Source organism: Parus major, chromosome 9, assembly GCF_001522545.3.
Source record: "Parus major isolate Abel chromosome 9, Parus_major1.1, whole genome shotgun sequence".
In the NCBI taxonomy this organism is placed as follows: Eukaryota; Metazoa; Chordata; class Aves; order Passeriformes; family Paridae; genus Parus; species Parus major.
Window position 1 is genome coordinate 5,702,845 of NC_031778.1, and position 14,340 is coordinate 5,717,184.

At 41.4% G+C, this 14,340-nt stretch overlaps 1 protein-coding gene across 4 annotated transcripts in view; it reads right to left on the minus strand.

The window, feature by feature from the left end:
* ARMC8 (armadillo repeat containing 8) overlaps nt 1-14,340 on the minus strand; it is a 61,691-nt gene that overhangs the window by 13,578 nt on the left and 33,773 nt on the right. For 2 of the 4 annotated variants that reach the window (XM_015637315.3, XM_015637318.3), the window contains 7 exons: nt 11,488-11,547; nt 10,231-10,311; nt 8,860-8,935; nt 8,684-8,774; nt 5,285-5,345; nt 2,364-2,564; nt 395-490 (listed from right to left, as the gene is read on the minus strand). In XM_015637315.3, the coding sequence (XP_015492801.1) occupies nt 395-490; nt 2,364-2,564; nt 5,285-5,345; nt 8,684-8,774; nt 8,860-8,935; nt 10,231-10,311; nt 11,488-11,547 (666 nt within the window). The remainder of the gene's footprint in view (nt 1-394; nt 491-2,363; nt 2,565-5,284; nt 5,346-8,683; nt 8,775-8,859; nt 8,936-10,230; nt 10,312-11,487; nt 11,548-14,340) is intronic. The other 2 variants (XM_015637319.3, XM_015637316.3) reach the window with 1 other exon arrangement.

Genomic DNA, 14,340 nt, shown 5'->3' on the forward strand with positions numbered 1-14,340 from the left:
GGGTTTATTTTTTTTTTTAACAGTTATATAATAGGATAAATGAGAACAGAGGCGTATTATCTCTCTCAGAACACAAGTTTCAGAAATTTCTCATATGCCACGATATTCCTTATGAGTAGCCAAGTACCAAAAACATTGAAAGACAACTCCTTGTGCAAGTGTAGTTCATCAAAGTGAAGATGCTTACATAACTAAACTTTTGTTATGCTCTGATAGTAAGATATTAATTTTTGTTCCAATTCTATCCAATATAGAAGTTTATATTAATGGAGGAAAAAGGTCTCATTTCGAGCTATTTACATCATAATGGGGAAAACAGCTGGGAGGCTGGGAATTGCTGCCTTCCAGCTGCCCCTTTGGCTGAGCACTGGCCCAGCAGCCTCCCCAGGCTCACCTTTTTGCGGATGTCCTCGTCGTTAGCCCCCAGGGACGCGTAGAGCTTGAAAGCGGCCTGGCGCAGCTCGTGGGCGTGCTTCAGGTCATGGTCCAACTGGGAAATACAGCACAGGCACCAGGCTCAGCCACCAAAGCAGCTGCAGTGTGATATTCTGATTTGTTTTACTGGTGCTTACCCACTCTCTCTCTGCTCCAGGGGCAGCCAGATGCACTAAGTGCTGCTCATGTCCACATTTACCAGCTAAATTCAATAACCAGAGCTAAGAATACGGTTCACTCCTCTCCTGAGTTACAGAGAGGACAACTTTGTCTTCAACTTGCGGCCAAAACAAAGTTAGGTTAGGCCTCTATCAAGTCCATATCCAGGTAAAAGCTATTTTTATCTCCCAACAGAAACTTATAGGAACTGACCAGGAGCGAAAAATTTGGGAGAGAATCAAGGGAAATTTTACTGAGAGAACTGAAGCAAAAGCAGGAGGCAAAGTTGGTCTCTAAATCTCAGGCCATCTTAAGAAGGGTGAAGTTGGATATCAGGGCAAGGTTCTCCCCCCAGAGGGTGCTGGGGCACTGCCCAGGCTCCCCAGGGAAGGGGCACAGCCCTGAGGCTGCCACAGCTCCAGGGGTGTTTGGACAATGCGCTCAGGGATGCCCACGCTGGGACTGTTGGGGTGTCTGTGCAGGGCCAGGAGCTGGACTGGATGATCCTTGTGGGTCCCTTCCAGCTCAGGATATTCTGTGACTTTATGATAATTAATGGGAGAACTAAAGGCATCATAAAATAGCAGTGTTTGAGGTGGACCATGCTTGGAACGCAAATTTGGGCCCCCAGATCTCCTCATGTTCTCTTCACTGAGAATAATTCTGTGACTCTCACTGCCCTCAAAACTCTGTACCAAAGTGTTCTACAAAACAATGCAATCTTCAAAGTCTACACAAAATGCCAGGAAAATGACAGTCTAAGATAGCAAAGTGCTGATATAAAATAAATGTCAAAAATTAAGCTCTATGAGTAATTCTCTCCAGTGCAGCTATATTGGAGCAGAAGTATTATATAATTGTTATAAATATTTTAAGCAGACAAGTTCTCTATTTGGCACATTTCTTGCTCACTCCTCATGTAGTTTTACCTTATGGGGTGCAAAGCCAGCACCCTGGATTCCCAGCTGGCTGCTTCTACAGACTTACTGCACACTCAGAGCACTGTCATAATATTTAGAATTGCCCCACTCTCTTTTGGAACCTGATCATAGTTTTGATGCTACAGACCAAGTCCATTACTCTTCAATAAGCTGCTAGACTACTTTTTGCTCAGTTTTTTATACAGTAACTAATTTTTTTAATATTTCATTTGCATTTTTACAGAGAATTCAAGAGGCTCTCTATGTAGAATTAACCCCATTCTGTAAGGGTCAGAGAAATGAACCTGTGTCTTGGGCCAGTTTCACAAAAAAAGCAAAGCTCTGTCAGGTATTTTTTGGGTACTTTCTAATAACCAGACTCAGTAAGACTCCAAGGTGCATCTGGTCTGTTTATCCAATGTCTTGCAAGTGCAGATAACTCATAATACAAAACAGTGCACAACATCCACATGTTTTTGTGCTTCAACACAACAGAACCATCTATGAACTTCAGATTTTCCACAAACCTGACCTCAGAGTTGGAAACAAATCTCTCTTCACAGGGACTATTATCTCTTATGAAGCTGAAACATACTGGTTCCTGAAGGAAAGATGTTTAAACTTAAAGGATGGCAAGACCAGATACACACACTTTGGTGTGGTTAATGAAGTCTCCAAAAAGCAGCGACTGATATTTGGAGAGTACAAACATCAAGAATCAAGTCCTGCTGGACTTTCAATTGAGGATCTCAGTCATCAGGTTTAAACAAAATTAAAAACCCATCATGAGCTCATTCATTTTTAGTTTTGCCCATTTCCCCAGGTTCAGAGCCGGGTCAGGCAACGCACCCTCTTGATGTCGGTGATGGCACTGACGGAGCTGGGGTACTTGAAGTAGTCTGCAAGCATGACGATGAGGTGGTCGGTGATGCTGGCCATCCTCTGCAGCTCCACGTCCGTCTCAATCAGGTAGGCCAGAGTCTCTGCCCCCTCCACCCGCTCCTCCAGCAGTCTGTCCTTACTGCACATTCGAACCAAGCATGGCAGAGTCTGCAGAGATTTAAAATAAAGGACTTTCTAGTGTAGCTACATTGAGAAAGAAACTCCAGAAAAATGAAACAACTGTCCTACAGCATTGTTCTTTAGATAAGAGCTTTCACACGCACACATTTCAATGGGTACAAAGACTGCACACACAGAGGAATTGTTCAGGCATTGCTAAGTGTACAACTGGCTATTTTCAAACAATTTCTCACACAGCCAAAATGATGCAATGTTTAGAAGTGACCATGGACAAAGTTTGACAAAAACTCAAAAAAAAAAAACCCCAAAAAAACCCTCAAAAGTTGTATTTGCACAGGCTTGTTCTTACTACGTACCAGAACCAAAAGTACCTAAGCTGCCCTCAAGAAGTACTTGACCCCTCCTGCCCTTCTGTGATCCAGGATTAACTAAGGACAATTCAGTCAGAAATAATCTCAGGGTTCCTTTCCCACACACTGGCTGCCTGCAGCAGAGAGCAAGGGAGGAATACTCCTCAGCAGCATATTTGATCAACCAGAAAAGAAGCTAACCTGGAATCCAGGTCCATTCTGCCTTCCCTGACATCTCTCCTACCTTGGTTACACCCACACCACAACAGTTTTGTTATACTTTCTCTACTGAAACATCAGAACCACCCAAGTCTTTCTTTACTTGAAGCTCAGTGAAAAGTACTTAACTCTGGAAAGGACAATTCACCAAGGGTGGGGACTCTGCTCCCTCAAGCCTTCCCAAATATGAAAGTGGACAAGGAATAACACCAAGGTTTGTGCTTGTGAAACATCACCAAGTTTAACAGAATAACTCTAGTAAATGTTGCTCAGAGTTATGTTTTGGAGACCTGAAATTACATATACCCATTGATTGTTCAAATGATTAAATAGGTAAACATCTTATCTCCATTGCACAGGAAGTAGGATGTGCCTACATATTTTAGAAACCTAGATGCCACCTCAAAGATTATCACTCAAGTTGTGAATCTTGCAGATAATCCAGTGAGCCAAAGCACCCCCTTCTGCATATCTGGCCTTGAGCAAGCAGGGAAGATTGTACATAGGCTCTCAAAAAATTATATTCATGTGGAGTGAGAAAGAAAAGAAGTGGAATTCCATGTCTAAATCACAAAGACAACGTACCTCTTAATTCTTTCCAAGGTCAAATGGCCTGAAATGAGTTATTTCTTGGAATTTAAGGGCTGGGCATTGTTAAGTCACTGGCTGCATGCACCCAAGAAACACAGATCTCATGTTTTTCAACATTAAGCAATTCCATATGTTTAAACAGAAGCAAGAATTCTGACAGACACATTTTAACTGTTCCATTGGACCTACAGATCAGTACAGTGCAATTAATGCACAGGAGTAGGGAGTTGTGTAGGGGTGTAAGATGGAAAGCCACAATGCACACCTGGCCAGGAGATAAATGTCTGGAAATGGACTGTAAAGATGAAAGGAATATCTGATTTCCATGGTAGGGATGGGATGTATCTGGGTTATCTGGACAGTTCCATTATTAGGACTCCAGAGAAATCATTTCCCTTCCCATCAAATACATTATTTATCAGCCTCCTCTGCCCTTCTCAAGGGATTTTATTTTTTCCCCATGTTGCAGGCCAATCCACTACTCAAACTGAGCATTGAAAGTAAATAAAAACCATTTTGGAAACACACATCCCTGACTGGCCCACAAATGCAAAAAGTTTGATAGCAAAGGGTCAGTAATTCCTGAATGCTGAAGGGACCATCACTTAGTTCAGCAGAGGTCAAAGGATTTGTGGCTGGATTAACCACAGGGACACTGTGTTATCCTGCAAGTATGAGCTCCTGGAGCAGGAATCACCAGGATGGTTTGAACAAGGCAAAGGTTCTGTGCCTTCCTTCTCCCCTCACACTTTCTTCTACTCCCAAATACTACAACACATTTAATTCCAGAGCCTCAAACATGGATTTGTGCTGAAGCAGCTTGCTGCTGTTGCTGTGAGCTGGCCCAAGCAAATCCCTTTACAAAGGTTTGAAATGATGGTGGTTTTCCACAGGGCCCACATGGCCCAGCACATGCAGCTCTCAACAAAGACCTGCCACTGCCAGCAGGCCCTGCTCCCTGTCCCAGGGCAGAGCAGTTCTGCAACACACATATCCTGACCAGGGTGCAGCACAAAACAGGGGATTTAAGAAGGAAAGACGTTTCCAAAGAAGAAAGAGGTTTGCAGGAGAGACAGATTGGGAGAATGGAACTACCGTCCCCTGTTTGCAGGTGTTGTAAGGAGAAAGGAGAGCAGAGAATTGGAGTGTCAATTTGGAACAAAGCTAAGGAAGAGGATGAGGAAGAAGGATGCAGCTTGGCTTCCTCAGCTGCACAGTACCAGGTGCCTGTGCAGAACAGATGCCAATATGCACACTGGAATGAACTGTACATTACATATTTTTGCACAAAAAGATAGGAGGGGTGGGCCTTTGTCTCAGACAGCATGTAGATGTTTTATCTATCATTACTTGGAAACAAACGGAAATCAGGGAATTAATTTTTTTTAATTTAAAATCAGAAGAACTTGGTGCTTTGCAATCTTTGGTATAACAGATTTTGTGCTACCTTTTATATGAAAAAATAAAACCAGGATAGATCTACACGAGAAAACCTTTTGAACAGAGAATTGTTTAAGCAGCTGTCATGGCTAGCACAAAAATAATTATTCTACATTTACAAGGTGGTTGAAGCAGGACACAGCTCACCTTCAGAACGATGCAGGGATCATCCGTCCGTATTGCTCCAGCTCTGCACATGGAAGTAAGGCTGCAACAACACAACAAGACACAGTCACCTACCATGGCTTTGATGCACTTCAGCTGCTGCAGAACACCTGTCCTAATGAAACATCATCCCCTAAATACATCACAGCTTACTAGGCTTGGGCACACAAACTCCTACAGGTTCACTTTCAGGCAGGCTTGCAATGCAGGAACCCTTGCTGAAGCACTGATCAATACACACAGCCCTGGCCACAAAGGGTCACACCACCACCCTGACTGAGCCCCTAGCACAAAAGGAACAACCTGCACTAATGTAAGGGTGCAATACACTCAGATCGTCCTGCAAGTACCTGTCCCTGGGGTGTGCAGCCATCAGGAGAGAACCAGCACAGGAACACAGCCTGACAGCCCAGGCACAGACACCCAGGCCCTGCCCCAGCCCAGGAGAGGTGGAATTGCTGTGCTGCCTGTCCACAGGCAGGGCTTTACACTCTGCAGAAACCAGCACACCCTCACTAATGATGAACCCAGCCAAGGCTCTGACACTGCACCAAGCCAGCATTTGTTCCTTATTAGACAACAGCTCACAATGGATATGACAACCACAAGGTCTCACCAGTACACAGCATCAGACAAATTCCAAGTTCTTTGTTAATGTACTTGTAAAGCGCTCCAAACTACCAGAAATGCAAAATAGTTCACCCACAAAAAAAGTGTTCTACTTTGAAGTGGTTTTGTTTTTACCTGCTCTGCTACAAGGCAGTGGAATGGAGCTGGAGGGGAACTGCTGTGCACCAGTATACCTTGTTTTAGCTTCTGAACTAACCATTGGAACTGGCTTTTATCATGTCACAGTGGATATTAAGAAATGTAACTGTATTTCAGTAAAAGTAACTTAAAACTGACGTTTGGATCCTCAGCTGGGTGGGAAGTTGAACATAGGGTCAATCAGAACTGCTCAGCTAAGAAGCAGCAATATGCTCATATGTGTTTCATCACATCCCTGAGCTCCTTCCAAGGGCTCAGAGTTCCCTCAGTGATCATCATTCTAAATACAGCCACCGCTAAAAATTCCACAATCAGAACCCTCTTAATATATTACTTCTCAGAAAGTAAGAGATAAGACTTGAATGTTAGCACAGAGATCTAAACTTGTACCAGCTTTTACATACTAAACTTTTATTGCCCAAGCCTTGCAGCTAACAGCAGGAAACTCATTTTCACACCTGCACAGTCAGGAGGAAAGCACCCATCCTGCAGCTGCCATTTAGTCTGGTGAGACCCTATTTGCCAGGCAAAGTAGCTCTATTTCAGTAATGAAAGAAAGTAATTTTTGACTTCAGGTAACATAGGATTGGCTTAGGTGGAAGCAATTCTGGTGATCTGAGCAGGAAAGGTTACTGCTCCACTTGTAGCTGCAGAGCACTCTCCCATGGGGCATCCTGCTCTTCCCTCTGTCCCAACACTGCTGCTCAAGGGAAGGATCTTTGCTCCATTTCAATCAAGAGGTAGACCAAGTCTACTTCAATTGTTGAGGGAAAAGAAAGGGAACTTCTTAAAGTAGTCTTGTATGCCAGTATGGATTCAAAGAGAAATTTTAAAGAAGGTTCAAAAGGAAAAAAACCTTCTAGATCTGTATTCCAAGGAATCTAATGATAAATCAGAGGAACTGCAGATTAACTGACTGAAGATAGCAAGGTAGGAGTAAAATCTAATTTACAAGCAGAAAAAAAGATGATCTGTACCAATTTCACCTACTACTATTACTAGGAAAAAGGAAGAGAGAGTCTGTCCTGGAGGCAATTTGATAGGGGATGGACCTACAGAAGGAAAACCAGCAGGGATTTGCCAACTTCAGGACTGCTCTAAAACTGAGAGCCCTAAGAAGGATGAGTGCCTTGTGGACTAATTAGAAACCAAATCTGAAAGTCAAGACACTGGTTTGTCTGCCATTTTCCTGCAATTTTCTTTTGCTGCTTTTTACCACATCACTTACTTTCATGCTTTCAAAGCTCCAGCTGAGCCAAAGTACTGCAAAACAACAGCAAAACCTGGGTTGTGTACCTGGTTCCTTCAATCAGCAAAGAACACCAGTAGAACTGGGAATGTCCATCTCAAAACAATCCTTAACTCCAGTCTGTCTTGTCAACTGCTTTAAATCTCGAGATTAGTAAAAAAAAATTACTTTTAAGTATGTCATTCTCTATGTACCTTCTGACCTCTCAAAAAAACACATAAGTCAACCAGAACTAGCTGCTACAGTGCAATTAATTTAATTTGCCTTCTTCACTAAGAATTGCCTAACAAAACCAGTAAAACCAGACCGCTTGGGCCAATTGTAGTTGGAAGGGAGGCTGGGAGGTCCCATGACATACCTGCTACATGGAGTGGGATTACCCAAGAACCCCCCCTCATACACATGCACATCACTGAAACTGCTTTCATGAATGAGTTAGGGCATCACAATCTGACAGCATGAGCAGAGAGTCACAGATCCTACCTACCCTACCTGTTCCTCATCCAGAATCAAGAGACTTTTACTGACACAAGTAGCTGTGAAATTGTTTGGTGAACTCAGAGAACTCACTGATCCTTGTCAACAAAAGCCATCAAAAACTAAAAGAATAATCAAACAACTCATCAGTGACCAAACTCCTGAGTTAAACTTAATTTCAGTAGTTTATAGCAATGGGTGATTTTAGCTCTTTAACCCCCTGGAGTGATTTATTTCACTGCTATCAATACAAGAAAAGAAAAATGGTCCTAAAGGGTGGCAATCCCAGCTTATGACATGAGCATAACCAGGGTGCTGCTATTATGGAACTGGGTCACATCTTGTCACTGGGTAGGAAGTCATTATGAATATGAACACACAAATGTGCCCACACCAGCAGGGAAAGCTGAAGTACAAAATTAATCAACAACATTAATTCTGCTGTATGAGCACATGAAGCCTGAAGAATAATCTATTTTATTTAGAACAGTTGGGTAGAGGGACTAACTCTGCTCTTCCATCGTCTTGGCTCACAGTCTCCAACACAGCACAGCCACCAAGGATGACAGTTCAGGACTGTGCTCTGTCTGTCCAAAGCAAAACTTATAAAATCCAAGATACATGTGAAAACCCATGTGGCTGAGCACACATTCCTCACAAAACTGCTGCCCAGTGATATTTTTCCCTGTTTATGTACAGCAAAAAGTGAAAGTTACATTACAAAATAGGATGAGAGCCACTTGTTCAAGGATTTAGATAATGCAAACAGTATCTCTAATTATTCCTACGATTTTACATCCCATATTACTTTGGAACGAGGAAGAAGGGAGCAGTTAACAGTAAGGATTAAACTCCCTGCTATTTCCCCAGTTCCTAAAGACAATTACCATTTGGCTGATGTGAGCTGCATTTCAATGGGCTTGTCCCTTTGTAACATCTTCACAAAAATCTGTGGTAACAATTCTCCATCAACAGTCACTGCAAAGAGAGAGAGCTCCGAGTCATTCTCATTCAGCCAGGTAAAAAGTGAGTGTCAAACCAGCAGCAGCAACATTGCACTCACCATTGACCAGAGTCATGGATACCTGGGGGTTTTCAAAGGCTAGAACTGAGAAGCATTTCAATGCCTGCATTCGGACCTGTGTAAAAACATAATAATACGAAATATTAACACTGGCTTCAAAGTAAAACTGGGCTATACTGCTGGATAGGCTTGTAGAAAACAATGCCGTATAATCAACAAGATATGGAGAATAGAAAGCAGATGGAAACATCTAACTAACACCCTGACCTCTGTCATCTCCCTGTTGGAACTATCTTTCTGTAGGGTAGGGGATGCTGTAACCTCTGTGAAGAAAACCAGCAAGGTTAAAACTTGGGAACTAAACAAGAAATGCTGGTCTTATTTGTAAAACCTCACAAACGTGTAAAAAACAACAGAAGCATGTAACAATAGCACTTTTACTTTTCAGGACTCATAAGTACATTAGAGAATCAGAAATATGTACCCTTGAGATTTCTATTTCAGAAGCCTTTAAAGGTGGGCTTAATAAAATGTCTAAAGAGAGCCATCCAACTGAAGTGATTCCAAACTAACCTTAAAACAAATATACACCATAAGTTTTACTGCCATTACACAGCCTCAGGTACCACCTGGATGAAAAGGATGAACAAATTTCTTCATCTTGGCTCCTCCTTCTTCAGTCCAAAGTTTTGATTTAATCCATGTTTCATGGCTGCTTAGTTTCTGAAATCTTTGTGACTTCTTGTTTGACACAGGGAAGATCAACCATTATCACCTTCCCAGATCACAGAACCTAGATTAGGTCAGATATTAGTCTTTGACTTGCCCTTCTACAGCTGCACATATTTAAACTGTGCTCTTGTCTTCGCAAGTGGAAGAACTGAGGAGGAGCTGACTGTCCTGGCCACCAAGTTACAGGTAGAGTGTGATGCTTGTCCTCTGAGATGGTGCTTTCAGATGGTCCAGGATGGACTTTGAAAACATAACAAGGCAGCTGAGACTGAGGGATTCAGGAAGCACAACACACAGGCAGCTGGTGGCTTCCACACATTCCACAATCATCCATTTTTAAAGGTATGACTTCCTTTTTAGGACAGACCACATTTGCTTCTCTTCAGCTTAACTTCTTAATCTCATTTCTTGTTCAACAAATGAGACCATTTGGGTTGCCAAGTGCCTGTTCCTCTTTGGAGCAATGTAGGCAGCCCTGTTTTCATTACTGCTGCTTTAACTTCACAGTACAATAGCTCCAGTTTTGACAGAATATGACAAGCAAAAACAACTGTTATTCTACAAATATACATCATACCTGTTTATAGCTTTGGTTCACAGGCACAGACGTTTTTACAATCTCCATTTGAACCCCTTTCATAAACATGTGTTAAACACAGAGTAGTTGTAATGTCTTACTTTGTAGGAGGTGGAGACCAACAGATGTGCGATGTTCTGAACAGCTCCATGGTTAAATAAGATTGTCTGGTGATCTGGACCCTTCAAAGGAAACATAACACAGGGTTTTTAAAACAACAAGAAAGACATTTCCACTATCTACAATTCATTGCTAAATATTTAAGATACATTTCCTAACATTTACTTTGTAATCAGCTGGCGTAACAATTTTATTTTATTTTTTATATAAACAACTTCAACTCATATTTTTATAGCATTTGTCCTTTTCTGGTAATCATTTCCATTCTCTTCTTCAATAGGCAATGACATTAGTTCTCACAAATGAAGAAACATGGATAGAGAACTTCTGTTTCTTCTCTTCCTACTGGAAACAACTGAAAGCTCCTGATTTTCTCTACAAATCACATAAAAGATCACCAGTCACTAATGTCTTCCTCACTATTAATATTAAGCATTTTCAGCAATTCTAAATGCATAAGGGAAGGGATTTCTTCTAAAACTGGTTCCAGACAGAGTAACAGTGCTTTGAGAGGAGATTCACATTTTCTCTAATCTTTCATTACTTATTATTTTAGTTTCAAGCATATTTGGCCATAAATCCAGCCAGCCATCACCTCTTTATTGACTTCAAGATCTAAGTTGGCAATGGCTGATATGTCATTTTTTTTGCCAAAACAGCCTTTGGAATTAAACACAAATACTAAATTTTGCAGGAGAAAGGTCTCAGAACTTCTGTAGCAAGACAAGGCTTGATAAGGTTGAAAAAACACCGTGAAATCTCAATACCTGCAGCCCTCAGCAGTCTCTTGCCAAAGCTGATCTGTGACTTGGAAACCTCTCTTTAAAAGTAGGTTCATAGCTCAGGTCATCTCTGCATTAAGCACAGACTATGCATATTTAAATTCAGCTTATAGGACGCCACAGCATTTATCATCCCCCATGCATTTCCTTGGCTAATCTGCAAGTGAAGAAAGTCCCTTCACTCCTTAATCTCTTGTTCAAACCCAGCTCTTACACCCTGGGTAGGCATCAGTGACACATTATCTTCAAATCTTTGATACAGCTGAAATCAGATTCCTCTTGCAGTCAAAAGAACACTTTTAGAGGATCTCTTTTCTCTAAGAAAAAGGCACAAAATTACTTTCAGATGTAACCTATCTGGTGCTTTAAGAGATGCTTCAGCTGCTACTGCCACCAAGAGCTTTCTACCAAAAAATGCAATTAAAACAGCATGGTTGAAGGAGGAAAACCACTTACATTGGCACACAGAAGTGGCTGAGGCAATGAGTTAAAGCCGCAGCTATGCCAGTGTTGGAGCTGAAGAACAGATATTGAAATATGTGAAAAAAATGAGTGAGTTTAAAGTAAAAGAAATCATATTGCCCTAGATTTAGTAAATTCCCAAATATTAGTGATTCCTCCATGGGATGCAGGTGGCAGAATCTGTGCAAGCAGGACAGATGCCTGGACAGAGGTGACACCTGGGTGTATCCGAGTTGCACAACTGAAAATATTTAGCCTGTACATGCTGTGTTTGCACACACCAATCAGCACAACCAGGTAAGCACTAATCCATAAAGAGGGACAGCTGCAAATATACAGGTGAAAACTTGAGAATATGATGATGAGCATTTCCAAGCAGTTCAGGTCCCAGTTTAACAGCAAGGCTGCCTGGTTTTGTTCTATCTTGGGTACAGTGGCAGAGTTCCACTCCTCTGACGGTGATCTTGTTCTCCAAATATGAATGACTGAGGTATGTGAGGAATGGACATCACTTCTTGCACAATTTTCCATCATAAAACACCAATTTTCAAGGAAACATGAGGGTAGTACAATGTGCAAGTACCTAAGTGCCTTTGTCCCTTGGGGCAGGGATCCAGCAGCAGCCCAAGGTCACCCAAGAGAAGAAGGCCTGGAGGAAGCTGCCTTGATTACAACAGGTTTATCCTGGACGCTTCTCACACACGTGATTTTAATTTTCAAATGGCAGTGAAATTATTACTTATGCAGAAATGTCACCTCTTTCAAGTCTAAATTCCAAAAGTTTTGGTTTTTTAATTATTCATACAACCATGTGTTTCCAAACATATACCTTACCTCTCTAGTTTGACCATTCAAACAGTAAATTCTACCTGCTTGCTACCTTCACACCACTTGCTCTGAAAACAAATGAACTGAGATAGAGAGACTCTTTTTAAAAGTGTATTTTGACTTGCATTTTCACATCCCAGGTACATCAGCCTGATTTCAGTTTACTTATTTGCTTCTATGTTGACAGAATCCTGGCTCTGTATATTAAGAACTGCATCTGCTACCCCGTAAATCAACACTTTCCCTTGCTCAGGATGGCTCTTCTCCAGGGGCAATGCTTCCCTGCCATTAATTTTAACTCTAAACGTGCAGGGAGAAGCAGCAAAAGAAAGCAGCAAAAGCAGAAACCAGCAGCAATATGCTAGGAACCAAATGATGGATTCCTAGCTCTAGAGAACCGGTCTGAGCTTTTCCAGGGAAACGGGAGAGGGCAAGGCAGAAACCTGAGAAGCCAACAGAAGATGCTGGAAAGGCAGAGAAAGAAATGGCTACACCAGATGTGAACTGAGAAGAGTGCAGAACAAGGAAGGTAGGAGCTAAGTCACTATTAATTCAATTAATACATCTACTGAGATGAGGAAAAAGAGAAATAAAAGCCGCGATGCCTCTTAGAAGATATGCTAAGCCTTACCTAAATACAAAGGTTTATTTATAGTAACTTATTGCTCCAGGGAACTCAGGCCTTTTGGAGGAAGATGGAGCCTTCATTTAAAATGCAGTGAATACTGAAACTTTCAGTACGTATAAGGTTTTTTCTTTTTTTTTTTTAACTATAAGAATGTACTTTGCCTATTCACTGAAGAGAGAAAATCCCCTCCAAATTTCTCTTTGCTGTATTAGATGTATTTTGTTCTGCCTGAAAATACAATAATTGGCATTATAAACCTGAAACACCAAAACTAAACAAAATAGAAGGGGACATTTCAGATTTTTGCTGAACAGCTGGATTTGCCTGGGCAAGAGAATGATTTCTTGATCAATTTAATATTTGTGATGATTTGTTTATTCAACCTCAAATATTTTTCTTTGTTATGCAGCTGTTTATTCTGCAAATACAATCATTTGCAGAACACTCATTCCCATCACCGTCTTTCTTTTGCAGCCTAATTTCTCCCTGTTTACACAGTCAACAACTTCTTTCCAAAAACCTGATTTTTTCCAGACATTCACTGTAAAATATAAGAGATTTGGGGGGTGGAAGAGGCACTCAAAAACAGAATGGTGAGCTCAGAAGACCATCCTCCCTTGTGAAATGACTGGGCATTTGCGCTGTAAATAACATTTCAGACATGCAAGCCACCAGGAACTGCTGGAGCTGCAAGGAAATAACTCCTTTGGGATAAGATGATGGTAACTGTTTTCCTCTGTCCCAGCTAACAGTGTTTACATAACCAGAGCCAACCCCTGCTTGTGCAAACCAACTCTTCTACCATCCTATAGTTAGTCCTGGGTTATTTTTCTCGTAGGCCAACATGGCCTGATTTTTCACCTGTCTGAGCTCCTCAGCTTGTTAAGGAGACTTTCAAGGGCCACTTAAACAGGAGGTGCCTCGCTGGTGCATTTTTCTTCCTAAAACACCAAATTTTTTTCCACTATTAGGTATATATGTGAACTTTCATGGTCCACTGTCAGATCTTGTCTTCATGTTTTTTGTAAACATTTCCCTAAATATTAGCAGCTGAGTTCTATCTCTATATCCCACTAAATGGACAGTTTCAGTCCTCAGCTTCACTTAGCAGAAGAAGTGCAATGGGATGTGTGTACATGAATAACAGTCAAGGCAGGAGAACATAGATAATTAACAAAGGAATAATTCACAGTTCCAGAGGACTCACTAAGTGATAAGGTAGAAAGATATTTTTCAAGGTAAATACTTACAAATTCATAAACTTAGGAACTTTCTCATTTGTTAATACACAGTGATCCTTTAGTTTTAAACTGTTACTAAAAGGGAAAGATGCTGTAAAAAGCTCATTTCCTACCCCCTTCCCCCAATTATGTTGACACAGTTATTGTATA